Source organism: Bacillus rossius, chromosome 3, assembly GCF_032445375.1.
Source record: "Bacillus rossius redtenbacheri isolate Brsri chromosome 3, Brsri_v3, whole genome shotgun sequence".
Classification (NCBI taxonomy): Eukaryota; Metazoa; Arthropoda; class Insecta; order Phasmatodea; family Bacillidae; genus Bacillus; species Bacillus rossius.
In genome coordinates this window covers 20,831,277-20,858,608 of record NC_086332.1, presented here as the reverse complement: position 1 = coordinate 20,858,608, position 27,332 = coordinate 20,831,277, and the positions used below count along the sequence as shown (strand labels likewise).

At 36.0% G+C, this 27,332-nt stretch overlaps 1 protein-coding gene across 2 annotated transcripts; it reads right to left on the bottom strand.

Annotated features, from left to right (window-relative positions):
• Positions 1–1,057: 1,057 nt before the first annotated feature.
• LOC134530326 (UDP-glycosyltransferase UGT5-like) lies at positions 1,058–27,332 on the bottom strand. Of its 2 annotated transcripts, none has more exons than XM_063365056.1 (6): positions 27,124–27,332; positions 23,894–24,137; positions 7,003–7,592; positions 4,497–4,719; positions 2,571–2,790; positions 1,058–1,472 (listed from the first exon to the last, which is right to left on the bottom strand). In XM_063365056.1, the coding sequence occupies exons 2-6, from the start codon at positions 24,135–24,137 to the stop codon at positions 1,187–1,189; spliced, it is 1,563 nt and encodes a 520-aa protein (XP_063221126.1). In that variant the 5' UTR covers positions 27,124–27,332; the 3' UTR covers positions 1,058–1,186. The 2 variants fall into 2 exon arrangements, with proteins under 2 accessions (XP_063221126.1, XP_063221127.1); XM_063365057.1 differs by lacking the exon at positions 27,124–27,332 and adding an exon at positions 25,909–26,001.

Below are 27,332 nucleotides of genomic sequence, written 5' to 3'. Positions count from 1 at the left end.
TAATTAAAATATTCAATTTAAATCACAAGTGAATATAATTTATTAGCACATATAAAATTCGCACTTGTATGAAACTAAAAAACGTGCTGTGAATGTAGAAACTAGAAACATGTGGATAAAAATTATAAATATGAAAACAGTTATCAGAGGCGACGAGCGTGCCAACATGCGCCACTAATAGAGTTTCTATTTCTATTTTGTTGGTAGCTTTTTTTCGAGACTTAATGTGCGGTTTAGCGGGCAGCTTCAACCTGTTAATTTTGTGTTACAGTGATGCGCGCGCATCTTAAAATTTCACTCTCATCATTTTTTCATAACGTGTCTAAAGAAGTATAACTACAAAAAAAAGTAAAAAAAAAAAAACCTACCGCCGAATTTTGAACCACGGCCTTTCAGCATATTGGCCGCGCAGTAAAACCACTGATCTGACAGAAGGTAATATATTTGATGTAATTATAAAATAATGTGATTATTTTGTAAACCTTGGAATTTACTCTTTACTATGACTATTTTAGTTTAAAGAAATAAATTCCATGGTCATTTCACTATCATAAAGTTTCATTTGGCACACCAATACGTTTGTAATGTCCCTTAATGTGGGTTTATGTTCATACACGTGGGTCCGCCATCTTCCTTTGAAAATGTCGTTACTTGGTGCGCGCGCAGCTTCAACCTGTTAATTTTGTGTTACAGTGATGCGCGCGGTTCTTAAAATTTCACTCTCATCATTTTTTCATAACGCGCCTAAAGAAGTATAACTTCAATAAATTCTAAGCTTTAACATTATTTTGTATAAATGAACACTAAACTTTTGGTAATGAAGTTATTGTTATTTAATCACGTAATCAATTTTTTTCAGCAAAGAACACAATAAATAAGCATTAAATAAATTCTTTAGTTGTAATTTTAATGGTTACTTACTGTATATATTTGTATTCTTTTCTTGGAAACATTATAAACATCTATAACACTAATTAAAAAATATATTATATAAAATACATGATATATCTAAATGCAATTGGAATTTATATATAAAAAACAATCAACACACCACTTCTCTCTTCTTCGTTTGATCTTTATTATTTTATAGTTCTGTTATGATAAATTTAACTTATATTAAGATAACAGTTCAAAAATTTCAAAAGTAAAACAAAGACTGTTATAAGACTACAGTTTGAAGTCTTTATCACTTAATTTTCTTCTTAAGACTTACAGGCTTACTCCTTTTACTACCAAACAGTTTTCTGCATGAAAATATAACAATAGAAATAAATGTGAAAATAACAAGCAAAATGACAGCTACGACATCCAGAAGCAGGTACTGGTACCACGCGAGGTCTAAGGCAGCCGAACGCAGGTGTGATGCCCCTTTGTGCCTAATAACATATTCTGTCCAAAACACAGCTTTGTCCTTCGAAGTCTGAGGTTGATCCCGGAATATTCTTGAAACAATTTTCGCTCTTTGCGCATAGCTGAAAAAAAAAAAACTGTATTACAAACACAAGCATGCTTCGACACTGAGACTGCAAGAATCTCGTGATTAACTCCAAGCTGGATTGTGGGTAACTTTCCAGCAGAGACAACATAACATAAAATATTCATACATTTAACAAAAATTTAAATTTGATGCTGTGCAAGATCTTTAATAAGGAGTTGAATTGCAATTCCAGTTTAAATTGCAAATAAATTTAATGTGGGCAAAAATAAATGGGACCAATTTTGCCCCTTAGTACTCTTTTTTTAAGTGCTATACTGGCAATATAATCTATTTATATATTTTTGCGTAACTACTGACGTCAACCTAGCCTGCGGCCTAGGAGCCTGGTCAGCCTCCGCCCTTTTTAGTGTGCGCTCGGCCAGTTCTCTGTTGCCAACGACCGAGGCAAGACAGCCTTCCGCTCCTGTCTGTAATCAATTATCAATCACTTGCGCGCTATCCCCGAGCCTTGCATCAGTCGAGGGACTGTTTTATTAAATCTTTCTCAGCTCTTAACGAGAGTCCTTTTAAACACATACTACGTAATTGTTTTGTGCAGCCACGTGCGTGGGTCTCACTACCCTAAATCGATTGAGTGTCCTGGATATTTGCACTGTATCATGTTGAAGCCGTGTATGGGAGCGCGTGTATTCATTTAAGACCTTAAGTATGAAACTAACTTACTTCTATATTTTACCGACCACGTGGCGACCTATATACTGAGAGCGGCCGGGTGGGATGACTTGGGAGCCCACGATTCATAAAGTATAAGCGTGCCCGACTCTGAGAGCGGGCCAGGTCTGAGCGAAGTTTGTGTAGCAACTGAGGGTCGAATATTGCCTCACACGGACATCACTCCCTGAGGCGGGTCTCAGCCGGGTCCACGTGTCCTCCCACTATCTCTTATCACCTTAAAAACCCTCTGAAAACCCTAATCATGACACTACAAATAGAACAAAATTATATATGAAAAAATATATATAGCTACTATCTTTTGAAAGTCAGTAATATATGTAAACACGCATTAATTAAATTAAACAGCAGTGAAACCATAATTGAAAGTTATTATTTTATTTTAATTTACTGCACTCACCGTGGATTATTCAGAGCTTCATTTAGAGCCCATTCCACGGATGTATCCGTAATGTTGGACATCTCCAGAATGAGACCATAACCCAGCCTTTCAGTGTTCCTCATATTGAGTCTTTGGTCTCCAAGAATGGGAATTCCCAACAGAGTCTTTCCATGATACACAGCTTCCTGATTGCTTAGGAGACCACCGTGAGTGATGAAGAGCTTCGTGTTAGGGTGAGCTGAAACAGCATGTGTTTGCGGATGAGCATTACGTTCTGCAGTAAAACAAAAACAAAGTGTCGAAGCACAGGGTAAAATTGAAGCAGTGCATCATACAATGGCTTCTCTTAGAAGGCAAACCCATTGACATATCACAGAGGATGAGGAGAATGAAGGAAGAAGCAGCAAATAAGAGTGATGTCTGCCCGGGCACGCATACGATGTGCAGAGCTTCTGTAAAAACACAGTGATTTAAAAACTACTCAATATATCCAAGTGAGGCCTGTTTACAAAAAGCATTTAAGAATTCGCTGAAACGAAAAGTACTTTTGATTTCGGATTAAGTTATTAAATTGTGTTTTTAAGGTCATCACAAAATTTTACAGTTTTCCTGTAACGATGAGAAGACTACGCGCAAGTGCGCTAGAAATACCAGTGAGCGTCACACTTATCATTCCGTCTCACTAACACTCATACATCCCGATCAGATAGCACCCATAAAATAGCTGAAGTCACTATGCTGAAGTACAATTACTTGTTGCCTCGGTGGTATTCACGGGTCAGCATTTCCGGTTGTAGCCCTGGTGTTTTGGGTTTGTGACCTTCCTTGGGCATTAGTTTTTTTTTAGATTATGTATTTCACAAGCGATCCTCTATGAAGCCCTCAGGTACAAGGCAGAGAAACGGTTAAGATTTTTACAGCTAATTAGAATGAATTTTTTTTATTCTGTCATTTATTTAATTATTTTTTATTGGTACTGTACCAAAATGTTAAACTTGCAGCTAATTATGCAAAATACATAAATACATGATTTGTTTTTTTCATTTTGTGAAAGCTTAGCCACTCAAAAAGTCCACAAGTTAAACAGTGTTTAATGTAAGTATAAAATAATGACCTGGAATGAAAGAAACAACCTAATATATGTATGCAAAATTTCATGTCATTAAAGGATGGAGGGAGGGGAGGGGTTTGGAACCTCCTTGCCTACTGCTTGCTTTCAAATTACAAATTATTTCCTTCTGTTGGTGAGAATGATATATAATGATAGACTTATTTTTTTAATGATTTCAGAGGGGCTTTACCCCTCCCTATTTTTTTGTGTATACCCCTGCGTAAGGCTTAGGGCGAGAATAACTTACATTTTCATTTGCTATATAATTAATTTGTAACGTATTTAATGTTACACAAGTGCTGTGGCATTAGATATAAAATAAAATAGAATTTGGAGACAAAACAAACAGCTTTGCTATTGTGAATACACAGTATGTGCACGTGAAAATTAAAAACTTCACGTAGAAATAACAGAGCAGTATTTCGAATATATGAATTTACTTCTTCAAACCAAGCACTAAGTTATTCGTGGTGTTACTTCAAAACCTGGCAAAGAACAGTGTTACGTTGAAGGCTGAGATATTTGGGAAGTATAATAGCATGTACTTTTTTCTAATTGTTAGTTTGAAAATATTTAAAAAAAGTCTTCATTGTTTTTGTGATATCAGTACTAAGACATTATTCAATAACATTACATATAATTAATTTAATTACATATAATTATAGTCAAAGGGAGGCTAATTAAACATATAAACTTTATTGCAAGGCTGTAAAAACGTATTAAGAGAGTTTCAGATTAATACCAGAACAAAGTTTATAATCAGATAGCATAACCCAGAAAATAATTTCAAAATAATTACATAAAAAACCCTGTCTTGGAACAAAATTACTTACCTAAAATATCATTTTGTGGAAACCAAGTTTTAATGACAACATTACTTGGCTGCCCTGGCAAATTGCTGACCTCAAATTTCCATAGAACTTTCTGCTTCAGTTTACCAAATGCCTTTAAGAAGGATTCTTGTATGTGTTTAGGAAAATCTGCACTCTTAAGAATAGACCCCATGCTGAAGTATATCACACCTTCGCTGGCGTTGTCCAGAAATGCTTGTAGGTCCTGAAATCATACAGCAGTCAAGAGATGTCTACAGCAAAACAAACCTACAAATAATTTTAAAACCCAGGCATAAATTTTAAAAAATAAAAACAAATGTTTCAAACTTAGTTGGATAAAATATATGTGCCTTGAGGGGTAGTTAATGGGCAGTGTATTTTAAAATACGCCATGGCTAATTCCTTCCCCAGTTTTGTCCGATTGTAATGACGTTGCTGCCGACGGTATAAAAAACCAAAAATAGTTAAGAAAGGGGCATATTTATATCGACACAATAAACTCATATTTAACAGACCTCAGTCAACAAGATATTACGTTGCTTGTGCTGATATGCGGCCACATGATATTAAATATAATAAATACTTTAAAAAAACATAAACATGATGTGCATGCACTCCCGTGTGCATGTCTGCCATGAACTATGCTCCATTGTTTCATTGTTTATATTTTGAGAGCATCCAACAGACACAGTACTCGATGGACCAATTTTCAAATAACTAGAAGTGGGATTACACATGTTGTCAGGAATCAGTGTGAAGTATTCTTATATTAATTATTAAGTGCATTTTTATGAAACTTTTTATACAATGTCAGTAATTACTACGTGTGTTGTGCTGTATGTACCACTACGTAGCTTTTAATTTGGATTGTTGTTTATTGCGATTGTTAAGTTAGGAGCTTAGGCGCCAAATCTGCACCAATCCGAGCAAGCCGTCGGTACGCCGGCGCCGGTGTATAAACGCCAGATCCCGTTTCTTCGGGGAATTACTCGTGCCTCCACGGACAGAACCTGCGACATTTACCGGTGTATTTAGGTGCCAATTTGGATCATGTGAACTTAGAAACTTAGAACTTTGTTGTAGACCTAGGCCCATGCAGCATCTTATAGCCAAGCATTCAATACTTGATATGCTGGGCTGCGTTATAGGACTGTGCTTGTGTGTGAGTGTGACGCATCTATAGTCGTAAGTCGCTACACCGGCCGTCCTACTGGTGTTCCCTATGGTGACAGCTGTTTCCACCACGGCGCACCGCAGGTAACAATTCCTTGTTACGCCATTGGAGGTCATTAACAACAGAAATGCAACCGTCTAAATTTCCCTAATGATGATCTGTGTCCAATTATAATTTTGTAAACAAACTATTGTTCGTCAACACTGTGAATATCAGTCTAGTATGGCCCAGTGGTCTTTTGAATATATTTCGTGCCTACTACTAGGTAACTGAATGCCGGCAAAATTTATATAAAAAACTATAACCCGGAGAAACTATTGTTACATGAAGACTATAGTTTTGTAATGATATTTTTTGTGAGAGTGTGTGACTTAACTTCCAGTTTTTAATTTGCACTCGTCTGGCACAGTCTACTTATCCTTGTTTTATTGAAGGACTAAACTATAGTGTTTTGTTTACAGCCTGAACAATCTTGTTTACACTATTAGCTCTTCAATATCCAGTGTTATTGTTTCGTCAGTCATATGTTTTGCAAGCCACCCGGATAGTTTTGGTATTTTTTTACGTTGGAAAAGTATAATTCTGTAGCCATATAAAAATCTATTTAAAAATCAGTATTGCTTTCATTATAGATAAGCATCCCTGTCTCACTCTTAAGGTTTTGCCACAAGCTATACGCAAGTGTGCGTTGTTTTTGTTTATTATTATTGCTATAGCAGTACTTGTGTTTTACGTGGCTGAAAAGTGTTGACTGCTGGTTCAGAATTCAGTACGCTGCCAATACTACCACACAAACAACAGTTTATACAATACTACCACGACTGTAAGGTGCAACATAGCACATGCACTACAGCGGAATATATCACGGATTGGCAGGCTGCATATGCAACCATATATAACATAATAATACACTACTACCTCAACACGAGCTCTACACACATGACGACGTTGCTGCCGACAATTGTAAAAACAAAAAATCCAATAATTAGGAAAAGAGATTATTTCTATGGACACAATAAACTAAATTTTATCAGATCTCAAACAAAAAGACATTACGCTGCTGTATATAAAAAATCATACAGACCCATTTTTTGGTGCTCAAGTTTTATTGGTATGGTATGATTTGTCTCATACAAAGCTTGTTTTAAAGAAGTTAGCTTACTTTACTTATATGCTAGGCTTATTGAGACTATTTAAAAAATACTATTAAAATAATCTAAAATCATCTATGCTCAAAGAAACTCAATCCACCATCTCCCAGAGTTATAAGTAAGATATGCTGACCCGTAGACCAGCTGCTATGTAGCTAGCAAAACGAATGTGTATACATACCTGTGGCAGCTGTTTTGGAGGCGAAATATGAATTCCTCCAACTTGAATGAGATTTGGTAACACAGGCTGTGGGTAATTTATGCCTGGCAATGCATTCGTAAGGACGAGAGATGTTTTTGCATTTATTTCAGATAGGTGAGGCAGGTCAACAATTTCTTGCAAATATTTTCTCATCAAAGAATCTTGTTTAGGAATAAAAATTAGATGATAATACAGTTCTGAGATCAGATATTGGAGAGTGTTGTGTACTCTCTCTGTGAATGTCATGTGATCAGTATAGCTCGAAAATACGTTTGGAATGTATGCGTAGCAGCCGGGATTCCCAATTAAGTCATTCGTCCAAACAAAACCAACAGCAGAATTGATGTAAATTAGTGGTGCATTAAATACATGAGCTATTCCAGCTAATGCTTCATTGCCGAAATCTTCTAATATGACAACATCATACTGGTACTTCTTTGATTTTATTATTTCTTGTACTTTCTCATTTTCAAACGTTTGTTTGGAAATTACCTCTCCCGTATCAAAAATTAGTAACATATTTGAAAAAGAGTTCATCTTTCCAAAATCAAATGGATTTGTTTTCCCGACTGAAAAAAATCAAAGAAATTAGAGTCAGGATTGCAAAATTTGTCTTCACAAAGTGTACAAACAACATTAGCACTTTCAACATTGCATCTGAATATCTTAAATAAATTGAATATTTATAATTTACAATTTATTACACAAATTTTTGTTTTCTAGGCAGCCAGTTAAATTATTTTACGTTATGCCATTTGGGATGATATCATCATAAGGCTGGTTTGACTGTCAACCCAAACAAGGTAGTGTTGTGCTAATCTTCCGTAAAGTATTTAGGTCATTTTCTATTCTAGGGCGAGCAACTCATGACCCGGATAGTACCATACATTTTTGCATCCAAGAAACATAAGGGCGTATAGTGTGTTCTGGGTTTAATGGGCTAAAACGCCAATTTTTTACCATTACTTCACCATCGAACACTTTCAGAAATACAAACATTGAATTCCGTTGAGGTGAAGAACAATAAAGGGAATTTGTGACTTTAAAACCACGGGTTGCATCTTTAAGTTTGCAATTTTCATGGGGTGGTTTGCACTCCGGGTAAATTCATATTCTGTAGCTCAAGGGGCAGTCCTAGTAAATTGGGAGGCTAACACCTTAATACCTATTGCCTTCGCGTGTTGTGCCCTGACAAAGTCGGAAAAAAAGACAAGGGAACTAATAGATGAAAAGGCCTTGGCTTGTCTTTTTAGAGTTATAAGATTTTACTCCAATCTGGATAATAGCCACCCTTTCATCCCGCCCCGCACACGTATGTGTATTTATTATGCAAAATCAATGCATATTCCCTTAACTATAATCATATGTTAATTTTGTAATTTTTAAATTAATGCTCCAAGTGTATACATTTCCTTTTTCAGCAAGTAAAACAATATAATAAGGATGGAGCCGTGCTATGCTCATGGGATTTCGGAATGCACCCCATTTCGAAATCACTTGTACCATCTTTTAAATTGAAGTAACTTAATATCTAAAATTTTTTATTGTAAATGAGTATATATTTTATTTTAACACTATTATTGAAGGTTTTTTTTAGTTTGGCCTATAGCATGGTCTGCAGTAACTCAAATATCATTTAGTTCAGTGGCCGGACACCTTACTGTGGCCATTGTGCGCAGTGCTCCACCCAGTCTCTTGAGATCACGACCCAAGGTAGGATGTTCATCGTGCTCCAATGACATAAATTTTTTCATTACTGATCCCTTTGCATCTGCTGTCTTTTGTAGAACCTTTGAGTTTTGATTTCCTGGAAACTCTGGGTTCTCAATTTCGTAGTCCTTGCTCTATTAGACCTGAACTCCCATGCAAGAGACTTCCAATTTATTCATCCATGTTACATGGGATGTGTTGCTGCAGGCTCTAAACCCTATCGAGACCTGAACCTGGAACCTCAGTGCACACACCCATAGCTCATGGCTCTACTCGGCCCCTGGTGTTAGGATACATGTCTCCGTGGCGAAAGAACTGTGATTGCCTCTAGCCAGTGGCAGTGCGAGCACGCAGAACGCGAGATGGCACATTCCAGCAAATGCAGCGAGTGGGTAGCATGCAGAGGCAGGAGGATTCCGGCAAACTACAGCCATGGTCTTGGCTATACCTCGGTACATCTTCACACTGCTACTATAGAATGTCCACTGTTAGTTCCCTTACATTACAAAAGCATTCTATAAATCTTTTTGTCCCTCATCTAGGCCTACTTCATGTTGTAGTCTAATTTACCTAAACAATTCTTTTCCCGTTTACTGAATTTTAATTTAATCGATGATCTCTGAACTTAGTGCAGGTTGCGTGGTGTCCTGGACTTCAATGTGTTTGAATTATGTGACGTACCTATTCAAACAGTCTTAATTTCATAGTGAATTTTCTTATTAATGAACGAGAGAGCTGCACCCAACAAAACCAAATCTTTCCAGTTAACATGGTGTATCTTTTAGGCGACCATGTGTTTTATGACGCAGAGGCTGAGACATGTCAGATGCCTAAAGAGCCAACATATTACACATCTTTTGTAAATAGTAAGTAGCGTGCCGGTCGCTGAGAGCAGGAGAGCAGACCACAAAGGTCACCGTGACGGCCCGGTTAACTAGAGTCTCCGCCGGGTCGACGTGCCTTTCTACATGGTGGCCCCCAAGAGGATTGACAGAAGACATTATCAGTAATATCTAGGAACTTCAACATTCTATTAAACCCTGAACGTGAGGCTACACAATAAAATATGACCCCTTCACAGTGAAAATTATCAAAGCTACTGAAAAAGGAATTAGTAATATCTTGTTCTAAGTGATAGCGCAAATGAAACTAGTAATATTTAATTAATAAGAGCAACATACCTATTTATAAAAACTCATATATGTATAATTATTCCCATGATTAAATTCTTATTATATTAATTAATAACAACATAGAATATGTAATATATGATATTAAATTCATATTTATATATATATATATATATATATATATATATATGTTAACTTGGTTTATGTACGTTTCAAAAACACAAAATGTTCTGCACCGATTGAGTTCAAATTTTGACACAACATACAACACGCTTCAAATATGGTTTTTATCTATTTTTCGCGTCGGTAACATACCCGCGACCGCGAGAAAACAGCCTTTTAAACGGTCAGCTGTGTACCAGCAACCGAGCCATCTGCCGGAAGCGAGGGGAACACTCTCTATACTAGCTAACGAGAACCGCAGTACATGTGAAACATTACCTGTTCCCAATTACAGTTTTTATTGACAAAAAAAAGGAATCCACAAATCGTAAGCAGAATTAGTGTTATGTACGAGGGATGGACAGAAAAAAATATATTTTTTGTAGTTATGATTTAAATATTTTATTTAACGAATATTTTACTTATTTATGTAAATTAATGTATTTAACAAATACTATTAAATTTTTTACAATTTTTCAATACTGTTTATATCCTGTGTCTCATTGTTGTCGACACGGAGCTGTAAAAATGATGAGGGATGGGCAGAAAAAAAATTAATAAAATTGTTTGCCCTCTTAGAATTACAAGATTCTTATTGTAATTTATTTGTCCCTACAACAGGCTACATCTTGACTGAAATGATTTTTCATCGTCGCTTTGGGATTTCACTGTGCTGTTCGCCAAAATTTATGTAGGCCCTACAGTTTAAGCTTTGTGTTCTTTAATAGCAATTTTTGCAACTTGCCAATAAGTTTTGTCCTTTGTCTCATCGTTGTCGAGCTGCAACTATGAAATTCATTAGAGATAGGTGAAAAAAAGTTTAAATAATTTTTTTTTTGGCCTTTTTAAATTAAACATTTTTTGTATTATTTTTTATTTTCCTATCTCTTGTGGTTTTTAACCTAAAGTTGTGAGAGCCATAAGAGGTTATAATCATATCCCTTCTTTCTATTCCATTGAAAACTGAAATAATGCCTCGCAGAAAAACGAATTTTGGTCATCGCATTTGCCACACAGAAGGATCAAGAAGACGGCTTTCGAATATGACTGGGGAAGAGTGGGCCTTCCGTACGAGAGACGAACAGACTAAGCACCATCCTGGTGCGTAACACGGAACCAGCAGAGAGACGAGCAGCCAGGCTTGAGGATGCACGATTGCGGGAACGGCAGTCGCGTTCTGCAGCAACAGATTTGGTTAGTTCTCAACAGAATGAACGCGAGGCGTCGAGGATAACTGAAACACGTACCCAAAAAACAGCAGATATGAATCTACAATACAATCTTCTTGCATTTCGGTACAATCCAGCTGTTGATTATAGTTTAAGTCCGCATGTTGTCATTGGCCAGATGAGTCATGTCTGTACCTACTGCCAGGCTCTAAATTTCAATAATGAAACGAAAGGGATGTGTTGCGCTGGCTGAAAAAATCAAATTGTCTCAAATTGAAGCACCACCAGAGCCGCTGAAAACTCTACTCGCTGGATCTACCACTGAATCGAAGCATTTCCTATCGAACATCAGGAAATATAACTCTTTATTCCAAATGACATCGTTTGGTGCGGAAATTGTGACTGCTCAATTCATGCCAACTTTTAAAATCAAAAGACAAATATATCACAAAGCTGGCTCCCTGCTCCTGTTCCCAGGTGGTTGCCATAATTTCCTTCAAATGAACTTCATCGATGATGATAGAGATGAAGTCGATGCTCGTTGTGGAATACATACCTCGCTAAGAAGATCCATAATTTCGCAACTACAGGAGCTCCTTCACGAAAAGAACAATTTGGTGTGTTTGTTCAAAACGGCATTGGATATGATGCCGTCAGATACCCTCAAGATTGTCATTAAAGCCGAAAAAACACCCCCTGGGAACATGTCCGGAGATATAATGCTCCAACTATAGACGAAGTAGCAATTGTCATAGTCGGAGATCAGTTCCAACCTAGAGATATTTTTCTCCATCGAAGAAACGATCAATTGATAAACGTCGCAGAAATTCACCATTGTTACGATGCTTTGAAATATCCAATTATTTTCTGGGATGGTGCCGATGGATATCATTTCAATGTGAAAATGACAAACACAGTGAATGGTGCAGATATCAATAAAAAGTGCAGCGCAATGAATATTTACGCATATCGCTTAATGATTAGGAGGAACGAGGACAATTATATTTAAAAATGCCGTCAGTTGTTTCACCAGTACATTGTGGATATGTATGCAAAAATTGAAACGGAACATTTGCTGTTCCTTCGCTCCGAATAATACTTTCATTTGCGAGATGCAGATGAGAATGACGGTAATACAACCAACGTTGGAAAGCTAACTATTTTTCCATCTTCATAAATAGGTAGTCCATGTCACATGCAGGAATATTCTCAAGATGCAATGGCATATGTTCGTCATTACGGGCGTCCAGACTTATTTATTACCTTCACATGCAATCCAGCTTGGGACGAGATACAGCAGCTGTTACTTCTTGGGCAATCACCCGTGGATAGGCATGACATCACAGGAAGTGTTTTCAGACAAAATCTAAAGTCAATAATGGATTTCATTGTCAAACATGAAGTGTTTGGATCTGTGCGCTGCTGGATGTATTTAGTAGAATGGCAAAAGAGAGGATTCTCTTATGCGCATATACTAATCCGGCTCTTCAATAAAATAACTTCAGACGAAATCGACGATGTGATATACGCTGAGATTCCACGGTCCGACATCGATTAAGGATATGCATGCAGTTTTTATCAAAAACATGATACATGGACCATGCGGTACACTAAATCCGAATTCGCCATGCATGGTAGACGGGAAATGCTCTAAGCAATATTCTCGAGCATTCACAGCCAACACAGTATCAGGATATCCTCGGTATAGGAGAAGATCAACTGAAGATGGCGGGAATTCGGCAACAATACACATGCGAAATGGTAATATTGATGTAGACAACCGTTGGGTGGTCCCATGTTCGGCTCTGTTGTCAAAAACATACAAAGCGCACATAAACGTAGAATAGTGTAATTCTGTCAAATCGATTAAATACATCTGTAAGTATCTGAATAAAGGCAGCGATGTGGCAGTTTTTGGTGTGTAACTAGAAAATAGTGACAGAAATGCGGTACGAGTTATCGATGAAATTGCACAATACCAGGCTGGAAGATACATAAACAGCAAGTAGGCTGAATGGCGAATTTTTTTCTTTTCCCAAACATGAACTCAATCCAGTTGTGGTTCACTTAGCAGTACATTTCGAAAATGGACAGCGTGTTTATTTCACAGATACAAATGTGCATGAAAGAGCCCTTATTCCACCTGGTACAACTCTGACTGCTTTCTTCACCTTATGTCAGGAAGACGCTTTCGCCAGAACTCTGATGTACAAACGGCTAATGATATTCTGCATAGAGTACGCCTAGAAAATGCCAATATTTCCATGGAATTTACAGAAGGCATTTACAACGAAACTTGAATAAGTATTGAAGACAAGTCCTTAGCTATTGCAAATAAAGTTCTTAGACAGTTGGGAATGCCAACAACCACCCGACCTGCGACTGCTTCATTCAATGTGGATTTGCGCCGTGAACAGAGTTACAACACTGGTGATCTACAGTCATATGCAAAATCAAACATTCCCAAATTAATGCGTGAAAAGGACATTTTTGTGATCACATAATGCAAATGATAAATGGCGGAGTTGGAGGGACCTTCTTCTTGGATGCGCCAGGAGGAACTGGGAAAACATTCCTTATTAAATTTTTTCTGGCAACGGTTCAATCAAAAAATGACATAGCTTTAGCTCTCGCTTCGTCTGGAATAACCGCGACATTGTTACCAGTTGGAAGGACTGCTAATTCAGCTCTGAAGTTGCCAATAAACTTGCAGATAAGACTCTCACGTGCAATATTTCCAAAGCATCCGGTATGGGAAAAGTATTTCAAAATTGTTAGCTCATTATTTGGGATGAATGTACGATGGCACATAAAAAATCGCTTGAAGCTCTTGATCGAGATTTGCGTGGAAACGTTCAACCATTTGGGAATGCATTGATATTGCTCACAGGAGATTTTAGAGCGACATTGTCTGTAATTTTTCGATCGACACTAGCGGACGAAATAAATGCTTGCCTGAAATATTTAACATTGTGGCGACACGTACGTACATTGCAGTTGACAACGAATATGTGTGTCCAGCTGCAGAACGATCATTCAGCCAAAGTATTCTCACAACAGTTACTAGACTCTGGGAACGGACAACTATCAGTTGATGAGACGTCAAAACGAATATCATTTCCAGATAATTTTTGTGATTTAGTAACATCGAAAGAAGAACCGATGGTAAAAATATTACATAATATTCAAATTAATTATGGGAATTATGATTGGCTCAGTGAACAAGCTATCCTGGCCATGAAGAATAAATATTTCTATCAAATTAATAATGTTATTCAATCCAGCATTCAAAGTGAGGAAATTACATATAAATCGATAAACACCGTTGTGGAAGCAGATGAAGTAGTTAATTATCCAATGGAATTTTTGAACTCACTTGATCTGCCAGGAATACCACCACACATATTAAAATTGAAAAAAGGTGTGCCAATTATCATGTTGCGGAATATTAATCAGCCAAAACTCTGCAACGGCACGCGACTCGCAGTTAAAAAATTAATAAACAATGTAGTGGAAGCAAAGATTTTAACAGGACTTTTCAAAGGTGAAGATGTCCTAATCCCTCGAATTCACACGATCCCGAGTGATACACGGATACACCATTTCAATTTAAAGTATATTGTAATTCCCAATTAGATTGGCGTTTGCAATCACAATCAATAAAGCCCAAGGTCAATCTTTAGAATTGTGTGGTTTAGATTTAGATGCTGATTGCGTCTCACTTGGAAAACTGTATGTTGCTTGTTCCTGAGTCGGCAAACCAGAGAGCCTTTATATCTATGGAGAAAATGAATAAATATACAATTATTGTATACCCAAAAGTACTGCAAAATTAAACTTCTATGAAACGTATTCTTTGTTTTGTCCGTTATTTCTCATCCATGCAACCACAATATGCCACCGCGAAGCGTGGCAGGGTACAGCTAGTAAATTAATATTTATTAATTATTCCAGTCAAGAAAGTACTCACTTAATGTTCTCACTTGTATTTAAAAAAATATAGTAATTACTTTTAAGTGAAGTCAGGTCATGAGAAATTAAATGAGGTTCCTGTATTGTATCATGGTTCGTAACCTCTTCTATGATAAAAAATGAAGGAGATTTAAGGACCTCGTCAGTCCATTGCCTTCACCACTACCAAGGGGTAAAAAATTATTACGTTTGATACAAGCAACGACAATTCCTTTTATTCGTCCAGTTACGTGCTATCGCACGTAACATGTCGGCAAAACGTGTCTCTATACCGCCAAAACAATTCCACTCAAGTGTTGACGCATGACTTTGGATGCACAGTAGGAACTAATATATTTATTTTTTACAATATTATTTATGTTACATTGCATTACAATATCCAAATAAAAAATTTGCACATTATTGTGTATGGAAAATCACAGAATCGACAAAGCAATTAAACACAACATGGAGGTGGCCACTTCACTGCATAGACTATAAAATGTGAACTAGAAACAGTAAATTCTCAGAAACCAGTAGCAATTAAGAAACGCTGTGACAGGGTAAATAGAAACGTTTTTAATGTTCACAAAAGTTTATAACGAACGCTGGGCTGCAGGTAAACACTCAAAAGTGAATAATTAAATTAAGGCCTTGGAAGCGTCAGCCCAGAAAAGAAAACAATAACAACAATAATCACAGAGGTGCCCAGACGTCGTATAAAAGAAATTTTATTTATAACCTCCTAGCAACTCTAGTAGGCTATGTGGATCGGGGTTGAATACTAATGACATAACAAGACTGGTGGTTTGATTTATATAAGTGCCCTTTTTACTAAAATAATTTACTTCCTTTTTTTTATCTTTTAAGTACACTGGTATTAAAATATATTGATTACAAAATGGAGGGAGCCCCGGGGCAACAAAATACATATAAAAGTAACACAATAATACATCTTGAACTTAATACTGGTTTTAAGTTAGCTCGCAGGCTCAAAAGAAATAAACAATTACATTGAAATTTAATTATATCCCGTGTCCTGGCACCGGAGGTTTTGGCAGATTTAAGTCCAGAAGAAATCATTTTGAGTAGAAACTTGGAGATAAACTCGGAGTTGAACTTAGAGTGGAGCTTGCAGCTAATTTTGGAGCTTGCAGCTAATTTTGGAGCTAACCTTCGAAGCTCATTTTGGAGCTCATTTTGGAGGCTGATTTTGGAGGCTGATTTTGGACCCCGCCTGCAACCAAAGTCCCAAATTACTTAGACTGGTTAACAGCCGGCTAAGCCTGGGCAAGACTATGCCCAGTAAAATGCAAAAAAAAAGGGGGGGGGGGGGGTGAGTAGGGATGACGACCACTTACCCAAAACAGCGGGGTGAAGTTCATGTAGACTGCCTCCAGGAGCAGGAAATGCAGCTCGCGGCACGGAAGTTCTTGTTAATCATGATTAGAGAAAATTAAATTATTTAGGTTAACAAAAAAAAAACTATTGCGGGCAGCAAAATTTAAAAATACGAAAAGTGAGGCCTCTATACCTTGACGTTGGCGACTACATGACGTAGTGTCGAGTCTGGAACGAACAACGGAGATTGACTCTCGCGGATCGCGACGCGTGGTCCGCACAGACCAGATGCTGCCCGCCGAATCTTCAAAAAATGGCGTCGGGGCGCCTAATTAAAGGAAGCAACTGCCCCCAGCCCAAGAAAGGGGAAGGGGGGGGTGGTGATTGCCCGAAGGTGTCCGGAGATGCCCGAAGGGGCGAAGCAGACTGCAACTAGAGTAACCTATATAGAATGAGTATTCTCACCCCGTTCTTCGCTTATGGATGCGGAACAGCCAATCAGAAAGGTGCTATGCGTTGTTTGGAGGTATGACGTCAATCGCGTCAAGCTAACATGTCTGTTCGCTTTTGTGGATGACGTTCGCTGTTTTGAGCGTTTTCCCAGTAAGTTTTAGCAATGCCTCAAATATGCTGTGTGGTGTAATGCAGCCACACATCTTTAATTGCCGTCTAATACGTTTTCCGTCAGACAAAAAAAGAAGTTCTACTTGAGAATCTTATATACGACGTAAAGACTGGAAGAGAAAAGTACACCACAGAATTTGTGAGGTAAGATCAATATTAATTTTATTTTACATAGACTGATCGCCGTGTCTCAATGTGCATGGCAATAGGCCTTTATGGGCCTTATGTTCATTAATCAAACTGTAAACGTATGTAGATACACAAGCTACAATTGTTAACTTTTGTACCAATTTATACATCTATATAGACATACCTTTAATGTAATTCTTACGACGTAATTTAAGTACACTTTTATGTTGTTATTTAATCACATTTACTTTGTAGGCTACGTGTACAGTGTGTGACTGATGCCAATAATCTGTAATGTGAGCTGTAAATAGGCTTATATTATAAAAAAAATTGTAGTGCTGTATCAATTTTTTAGGCTTCTGCTATGGCAAATATTGATTGCTACAATGCTTTGCATTAATTATTTTGCTTAACTTAATATATTCTATTTGTAATAATACTTCTCTGGTGATGTTTCATGATGACCAGGAAAATTGCAGGATTAGGGAATATCAATTTCCTGTGAGAGAAAAAAAACCTTTAAGAAAGTGTTCCAATTGGCAAATTGGCATGTTATGTTCACAAAATAGTCACGTAGCTCAATTTTGTCTATAAGATGATGTTATTTTTACATTTTTCTAACTTGTGAATTTATACAAAATACAAAAGAAAATTATATTTAGCTGCCTTATTATTATTATTATTATTATTTTCGTTAATTAACAAAATGTTTTAATTGATATATAGTTGGTTGTATTGAAATAAAAGTACACTTGTTGCTCCCATAATAAATATTGGGTTAGTTATTTGCAGAAATAATTTTGAAATGCTTACCTATACAGTAGTAGTTAAAAATATTATAATTTAGGTTAGGTTGAGAACAGTTGCACATGGAAGTGTTCTTCAATGTGACAAAATGTTACAAAATGAGTCGGAACACTGGCATAGCCACACAAATGAAAACTTAATGGGATTATTTTGAAGAATGCTTTCAAGAACATGAAATAGTTATATACTGAAAGAAAATAACAGGCTAATTTCACAGTAGCAATTCATAGTTCTAAGTCTTCAGCTGCCACAAGTACCTACTTATTATTTTTTGACCTTGGTGTCACAGAAAGTACACATTTCTTGCATATATTCAATTAATTATTCCCTGATTAATGTAATAATTCAAATTTAGAAATTTGGTTTGCGAAGAAAATTATTTAAAAAAAGCCACTTGTAAATGATGTTAATATTAATATTTTGTTTTCCAGTGCCACTTCGACAGTCATCAGTTTGAATTAAATCGTTCTGATGGAAACCGTAAGCTGCGTCGAGATGCTGTGCCATTAATTTTCCCTACTCACAGGATCTGTGGACAGAATGGTTTTTTTGTCCAGGTAATTATGAAAGTCTTTAATTTTGGAATAAACTTGTCAGCATTTTGTAAGGTAATCACACTTATAAGAATATTTTTGTGATGAGGAATTTTCAGTGAGTATGTATGGTTAATGAAATTAGTGAGAGATAATATTCTGCAGTGCTGTAGGCTGGGATTAAATCTGCTACTAAGCATGTTATGTTTATGAAGTACATTCAATTTTTATTGAAATACATCTATAAGACTAAATTATAAATGTAATTAAAAAATGCAAGACTCAAATTGTTCACATTATGAAATTTTCCAGAAAAAGGACTTCACCAAACATGGTTTTATTCTTGCATGTTGGCTCAGCATACACATTATTAAAACTGGGTTTTGTTGGCATTATAAAACTAGTATAAAAACTACAAAATAGTTCCACTTAATTCCGAATACATGAACAATACTAGGAAATGCCATGGTGAATTGTCTGCATTTGTAAGGAGGAATAAAGATGTAAAGTACTTATTCAGAGGTCTAAAAGTAACTGAGCAATCAGAAACATTGTAGAATAATGTTTTAAACAGGACATACCCTTGCCATTGATAATTATTAATTATTACTTATTTTATATGGCTATCAATGATATGCATAATTCTTTATTTGAAAAATAAGTAAATTATTTAGTAATTATATACTTTATGGCTGTACTATTTATATTTTTTTTGGGGGGGGGGGGGAAAGAGGGGAGTTGGGTTCCGACAAGTCCATATACAGTTGTTCATACTTGTAAGCATGACATTGTTTATAGGTTACAGGTAACATTCCTTTTCTTATTTATTTATAATTAAAAATACAATACAAAAAATACAACACTACTTATGAGACAGAGATTCTTCAAACTAGAGTATTTATATGTAACAGTTATTATTTTTTTTCCAGAAACCTTTTTCGTGCATCGGTGCCTCTTCTGAGAAGGTTGAAGTACACACCGATGATGTTAGACTAATGGCCATGGGTTTACGCAAACTTGGATTATAAACAATCTCAAACGAAATGTAAACAAATTTGAACTTTACATAAAATAAAAGTGGTGAAATATTTTCCTTTTCCTGCCAAAATTATTATTAACTTTAAAGGGCTAACTTAACCATACATATTTTCCTAGCAAATTATGTTTTTGTTTAACTGATGTTAAGGGGGATGGAGCACTGAAGTTGTGAATTTACCAACATTTCAGCATGGATAGTTTTAGAGAAGTGTTATGAACATTTTTTGCTCTAAATTCCATAAAACATCACATGACTCATTTTTTAAATAATTACACATATAAAATAATCATTCAAAAGCTGCTGGGCTACTAATTACTAAAAGTTGGGTTAAACTTACCGAAACGTTGTGTGTTGTGCATCCGCGTGAAAATGTGTCGTCCCTTTGTGTGTTGCTATTCGCAAGAGCTAATCTGCGAATACTTCTAACCATCTGTCTCGTATGTTATGTTATATAAAATAATCATTAATGGTTAACTGCCTCTATGATGAAAATAATATAGATTAATTAAAATGCTAGAAGTCATTTATGTACGCAGGCTACATTTCTGCAACTTCATTCAGTGACCATTATAGGGATAAGAAATTGCCTATATATTGTTATGCCAATTTTGTTTCAAATAACAAGTCATTTCTGTTGTTTTGCATTTCTAAAAGAAATAATTGTTTCAATTTTCAATTTCTCATGACAATAACAAAAAATAGCCAACTGAACTTTTCTTACTGTTATTACTGTAAGTGGCATTTTCTTCGGCTGTTAATATTTCAGAGGAAGTTTGAAAGTAAGGACAAGATTTAATTTTTTTATGTTGATTACAATAGATAGCCTAATTTTTTTTGGTCATAAATGGCACAGTTTTGAATTTTCTTAAGTTATTTTATTTTACCCACACATTTTTCTTTATCAAAATTCATTTTGATGTAAGGAGAACATTCCTTAAATATTTAGCTAAACTAGTAGTTATATGAAATTATTTTGTTTGAACTTAGTTAATTTCATGATTTAACATCAATTTCAGCATTATCAATTTGCATTTTTGTTACTTATATTAGTTTTATTTTTCTGTTATTTATATTTTATTTCTGTGTTATACCAATGCACAATGAATCCTGTCTCTATATATAGATGACTAGTAGTATTTGCTATGACAAGTATTTTCGGAATATACTTTTCAAATCCTGGAAGAAAAAAAAATAGTTCTATTGAAATTTAAGCAAGTTTTTTAATATAACTACAAAAAGGTTGGTATTCGTCATCAATGTTGTGCGGAGGATGCAAGCTGTAAATTGCTTGGTCTGACACTTGAAGTCATTCGTAAAGATTTTGCTTGTCGTTTGTGGGTAAGTTGCATATTTGAGTGCTCTCAAGGGTACTAAAGGTTTTGGCCTGCAGATAACATGCAACCATTAACTTATTCGTAAAATTACTGAAAAATTTAAGCACATTTGAAATCACTTCAATAATTTTATAAAGCCATACATTATTTACCTAACAAATATAACTTTGGACGAAGAAAAGCTAGCACCAAAACCTACAGAGTATAAAAATTAGTCTCTACATTTTGTCAGCCCAATTGAACAGCTATTTGGAAACTACACATTACATGAAACAGGTAAACAAATTTGTTCTGTTTAAAGGTTCAGGGCCATAACTGATCGAGGGTTGATTGATTGAGGGGGAGAGTACTTAAACCATCCAAATAAGCCAATACCCAAGTTTAACTTTTTGAATCTAGTATTTGTTGCTGAGAGAATATATATAATTAGAACTCGGTGTTTCTTCCATCACATGTAAACTGTTGCATCATAAACTAAATCAGCTATACTGTGATACTAGATAAGAATTTGGGTCACTTTCATTATTAAATTTACACAAGTAGTACATTTATATTCAATTTGCAATTCACTTAAACCAACACAGATGTTCAAAGGCTATAAATATGAAGTTGTGAAATTATTTCTTACAATTCTGCTGCCAACCTAGCCTACCTTATATGCTGCAAGAGCTGTCAAAGTTACTGATAAAGATATATGCAAGGTAAGTATTAATAAGTAGGCCCTTAAAATTTAGCATCTACAGTGTATAGCCAACAAAAGTTTTCTTAAGTTGTTGTTCAGACCAGTTTGGTTTTATTTAATGTTATTTCTACACAGATGTCATGTTTTGAATGGAATGCAATCTCAGTCATAGGCCTAAGCTGTGTACTAGAATGGGTTCATTTTAGGTTCGCTTCGTTTACAGCGAGGAGGAATTTTTGTAATATATTAACTATCAGTAATGACATGAGTTAATTTACATGGAAGTAAACTGGCCAAATAATGCTCATGCTTACATCAAAATGTATGCTAGAACAGCCTCCATGGACACACGGAATGGTAACCGCACTGCAAAACAGTGTACATTCTTTCAAGAAAATTGCAACTTATCTGTATCAAAGTATTAAAAATGTGTGAGTGAAGAATACTTATGCTCCTGTATAAAAATTAACAATCTGTATTTAATTTGGCTTGTTTTATGCAATATCGAAACATGGCCTATGCATTTACAAGCAAGAACTAATAATTTGGTTTATTACTATATCACTACATCAGGACCTTTATAAGTAATTTACATCTTTATATAAGTGTATCAATGATTTCAACAAGCCATCGAAGGTTGTGTTGAAGTAGTCATATTCATTTCCAGAGGTTGAGGTTATGTTACCAGTAGCACCGGTATTTGTCTTATCACTTTTAAAAGTCATTACAGAGACTTCACCCTTTTAAAAAGAACACACTTTTTTGCTTGCTCATAGTGCGTTCTACAATAGTTTCTCTTCAGCGACAATGCTAGTTGGTTGTTGATAATATTGTAGGTTAAGAGAAAAAAAAATGTAATCAACAAGGATTTTGACTGAATAATTTTTAATAGCCAATTATTACAGCCGCAATAATACCAAAATATAGATAAAGGAGGCACAAAAGTGCATTTATGTTGATTTATTTTAGGGTAGAAATGACGCCACGAATACAGGAAATTCAAATATCGCGCCACTAACCTAACACTTATATTATCTTATTATATAAAATCGTACATTTATATTAAATTAATTCCATATGCACGTCGAACTAAATATGAATTTGAAGACGCCTGAACAAAGATGTTTATCATTTAAGGCTTTCAACTATAATTATTTGCATCTAAAGTTTGGCTATATTCCATTAAAATGTACACAATCCTGTGACGTCATACCTACAAAATGGAGTGGTGAGAGTACTCATTCTATATACTATATAGGTTACCCTAACTGCAACATATTCGCCGCGCTGTCATGCGAGTCGTAGGCGAACTAAAATCGCAATCACACTGCGACTGCTGCCAAGGTCGATTGTGACAAGCTGTCTCTTATGGGAGGGATGAGTATTGCTCTCTGGTGGCCAAGACGAGAACCTGTCTGTATGGTCACAGAAACATCCGCTAGAGTGGAGTGGGCGCGCTCGCGACCAGCGCTCAGAGCAAGGTTAGGGATTTTTCCCGCCGCTAGACTTCGCTGAGGGCTCTGTTTGACAAGTGGGAATGTCCTTGGGGAGACAATGTCTCCGCCTGGGTTCACTGGGGGTCGATGCTCCGGGTTGTAGTTCCCGTGAAGCCACAGGTGGGGATGAGGGGAGGGGGGTTTAAATTTGCTAAGTCGCCTGGGAAAGGCGTCATGTGGACCGTCCCGAGGCTTCGCCGCTGGCTGTAACTTGGTCCAGAGGCGTGCTGGCAAAACCCTTACGTATGCTTGCCTCCGAGAAATGAAAGTTGCTAGCAGTGGGGTTGGGGTAGCGTTCACTAGCACGAAAGTCATTTTGTTACATGGAGAAAACGTGACGCGAACCGCGGCCGAGATGCTGCGATCACAAATCGTCAGCAACCAGTATCTAATTGAAGCCTGCGAACAAGCGCAGGTGCACTGGGTTGCACAAGATTACGTCGGAGTGTACAGTAATGGAAACAAAATTAAATTAACTAAAAAAAAAAAAAAATTTATTATTTGGTTTCCTTCTTTAAAAATTAAAAATCAAATTTAAATTCGTACATTTGTGTCTGAAAGTGGCACTGAAACGGCACATGTTATTTCTGAATTTTATTATTTTATGCACAGAAAAGCCACGACGTAAGAAAATTACCCCCTCATGAACACAAATAGGCAAGGCCCTTAAGACCACAAAAAAATATCTGAACGTTTTGCATGCCTTCCAGGAAAGCCAGTGAATTTACTGTCTCTTCTACTAGCCCATGTCGACTCTACTCACGCAACTTCTTCAAGTCGAAGTCAATGTCGACGTGCGTGTAGTTGGCGAGTGGCTTCTCCGGAGGGAAGCTGGATATGACAGTGACCTCGTGGCCCCTCGCAGCCAACTCCTTGAGCAGTGAGTTTATCACTGTATGGTGGCTTCTGCTGGGCATGGGATACACGCCCAGGATCCTGGCGGTGTGCGCCCTGCCCAGCGCTTGTGCGACAAGGGCGAGCAGCAGCCATCCCGACCAACCGGCCATCTGTTGTCCAAGCACAAATGTTGCATCCAGATATTAACTTAGCAGATACAAATCGCAGAACGTAGCAGATACAAATCTCAGAAAATCTTCATGCAAGTGTCAGTGATGTATGATCATTTGACAGCATTTTACAGCCAGCAAATAACATTAGGTGTCAAAATTCTCTTGCAAACATATGCAAGAGATATATTAGTATACCTCAAGGGGTAGCCTGGACGACAAGAAAATGAAATAACCAACCTGTTGTTTAGCAATATTTATTTTTTGTTTCAAATTTATAGATTTTTCATCACAAATGTACGTTCCTTGAAGACGATGCTAGTTTATTTTACTGGAAAAACAGTGCAAGAAACGCACACTGTAGACAACTAGTTTTTTCTCTTTAGGTTGATTTCCTTGTTCAAAAATAATACTATAAAAATAAAGATTGATTGAACCAATTTTGTGTTCTTTACTTCTACAAAAATTAGTGGGCAAAGATAATTACACATTTTTTTTATATATATTTGTAGACAAAACGAAATCACCAAACAGTAATTTTTCAAAGTAGGTACTTTTCAGAAAATAACTCAAATAAAATTTTGAATATAGTATATTGGGTACCTGTTATTCTTTTTTATCATTCTGTTCAAACGAGTTGCTGATAGATAATTAGATATAAATGTTTCAACGGTAATTACCAACCTACAAAGCAGAGACAATCTATACATACAGAGTGCATTTACAATTAGTTGTAAACAGCAAAGTTTTCTTCGTATTTTTGCTACATGATCACAAACTTGACAAATTAAATAAATACTAATACGGATCGTAAATCAATAAATACATTTTATTAATAAATAATACGTCTAAAAGCGATACAGCTTAATTTCGTAAATTTTTACATCATCAATATAGGTATCATTTCTTCTCTATTCTGTTTTACTACCAAGATTCTGTTTTTTGAACCAAAACTTAATTTAAAATATTTGTGTATGCTCTCTAGTAGATATCATCAATTGTGATAAAAAAAAATGTACAGAAGAAATTGCTGTTCGTACACACTACTTTTAAAGCAGAAAATAACAAGTATTATTTATTCTCATTTTTATATTACGACTAGCTGATGTAGCCGTACTTCGCTACGGAATTCTACATTGAACACGGAATTTAAAATAAAGAAGCTATTCCAAAATATGCAAGATTTTATTAAATTACATAGTCAAAAATATTTCTTATGCCGATATGAACAACCTATGTCATCTAATAAAACAACAAACCTTCTATTGATAACAATTCAAAAAAATAAAACATTCCATACTTAAGCATTACATAATACTGTAACAAAAAATTATATTCTAACTTAGCAAGCTATTATCCTAAACTAGCTATATTTTCTAACTTGCTACGTAAGCATAATAACTTTTTTTTACATTATTAATCTTCAAATGTATCCGATTTAAGTTTTTGCATGTTTAAGTGTCAGGTGTTTATCGAGATTGAATATTTTCTTCACGTTTCGCCATATTGTTATAGACGAGGAACATAATTAAGTTATTTCACATAACGGTAATCTATAAATATTACTAACCTTACAGCTAAGTTGATGGGTTGATCAGCCAGAATTTTCGTTGAGAACCGTAATCGCCTTGCGCTGTATGGAGGTGTAGGGACAACAATACATCCGGCCGGGATTCGAACCAGGCACCTACAGCTCACTTCCCAGAAGGTCTAACCAGGCATTTAACTACATTGAGGACCATTTACATAAAAAGTAAATAAGTTTCCGTACCTGAGCATTCACCAGCCAAGATGTATTCACAGCCACAGTGTGCGAACGCGCCGACGGAATAAGATACCCAGTGCAAGAGTGAAACTAGACTATATCCAATTTTCATGTTGCGTTATCTTACTTCAATATTGTTATCTTATCAAAAAAATTTCCTGTGTATTGATATGACGTAAGTTAAATTATAATGAATCATTGCGCTTTCAGAGACTGCATGTGAGTTGCAAAAAGATAAAACTATAATTTTTTTCTTTAGAATCACAGTATGATCGCATTTATTTATTTTCTGCTAGTTCACGTGAATTCTGATGGAGTGTTTCCTTCGCGGAAGATGCTATTCTGATGACGAACAAGCTATTAAGGGGCCCACCTATTCAGGGGTGTATTTGTGTTGTTGAGGTAGAATGACAGTGCGACGCTCGCTGGTGCGGTATCGCCTCTAAACGCAAGGCTGTGGACTGGCGCGCAGTCTTCTTGTCGTGCATAAGGAAACTATGCGATTTTAGTGGTAAACGTAACATTTTATGGCAGATAAATGAAGATAATGATGTAATGAAAGTCCCTTGAGTGGTTTCAAGAAAATGTACAGGAAGTTTCATGCCCTTGGAACACACATTTTAGCCATTTTTCCAAACTTAAAATTAAACATGCAAACAATTTTTTTTAGTACTCGCCAGCAACATCATCTAACCTTGGTAACGACATCGTGTGCAAATGGACTTATAATACAAAACTCAGACATAAAATTTATGGTAGAATTCTTAAAAATAATGCCAAGAGTGGTAAATATACATAAAATATGTTTCCAACTACATCTCTAGACGCCAATCACACGTAGTTTCCACATCCGCCGCTAGAATTCGCTGTCGGAGCAGATACGTCGATTATTGAAACATTCAATTTGCAGGCCGAAATTCTCAACTATATAATGAAACTGCTCCAATAAAAGTGAAAAAAGATTTGAAACAAATACGAGTACAAGGAATTTGATTAAAATACCCTTTTTTGTTAAAATTAAATAAGTAGTTATTACTATAGTGTGTATATATATAAATAGAGGGAAAAGACCGCTTTCATTTTAGATGCCTTAAATTTTTTTTACAACTTATTTTCATTTTTTGTTTCTTTAATGCAAAAAAATGGTTTCACAAGTTTCAGGTATGATAACTCAAAGAAGTTCAATCGCTGTTGCGAATTTCAACTCCTCGAGTGTATTACCTGTAGCTAAATACCTCAGTGTTACAGCCAGTCGCTCTTCAGCCTATCTGATAAGTGTGGTTTTCTTTCCATATTGTTTGGTGGCATTAGCAGCGTTGAAAGCTTTTGGAATAGTAGTGAAGAATTCATCCTAAGAAAATTACGATAATGTTAAGGTTAAAATTCGTTACACCATTTGTCTGCTTCTCGCGTGACCACCTTCTGCACCA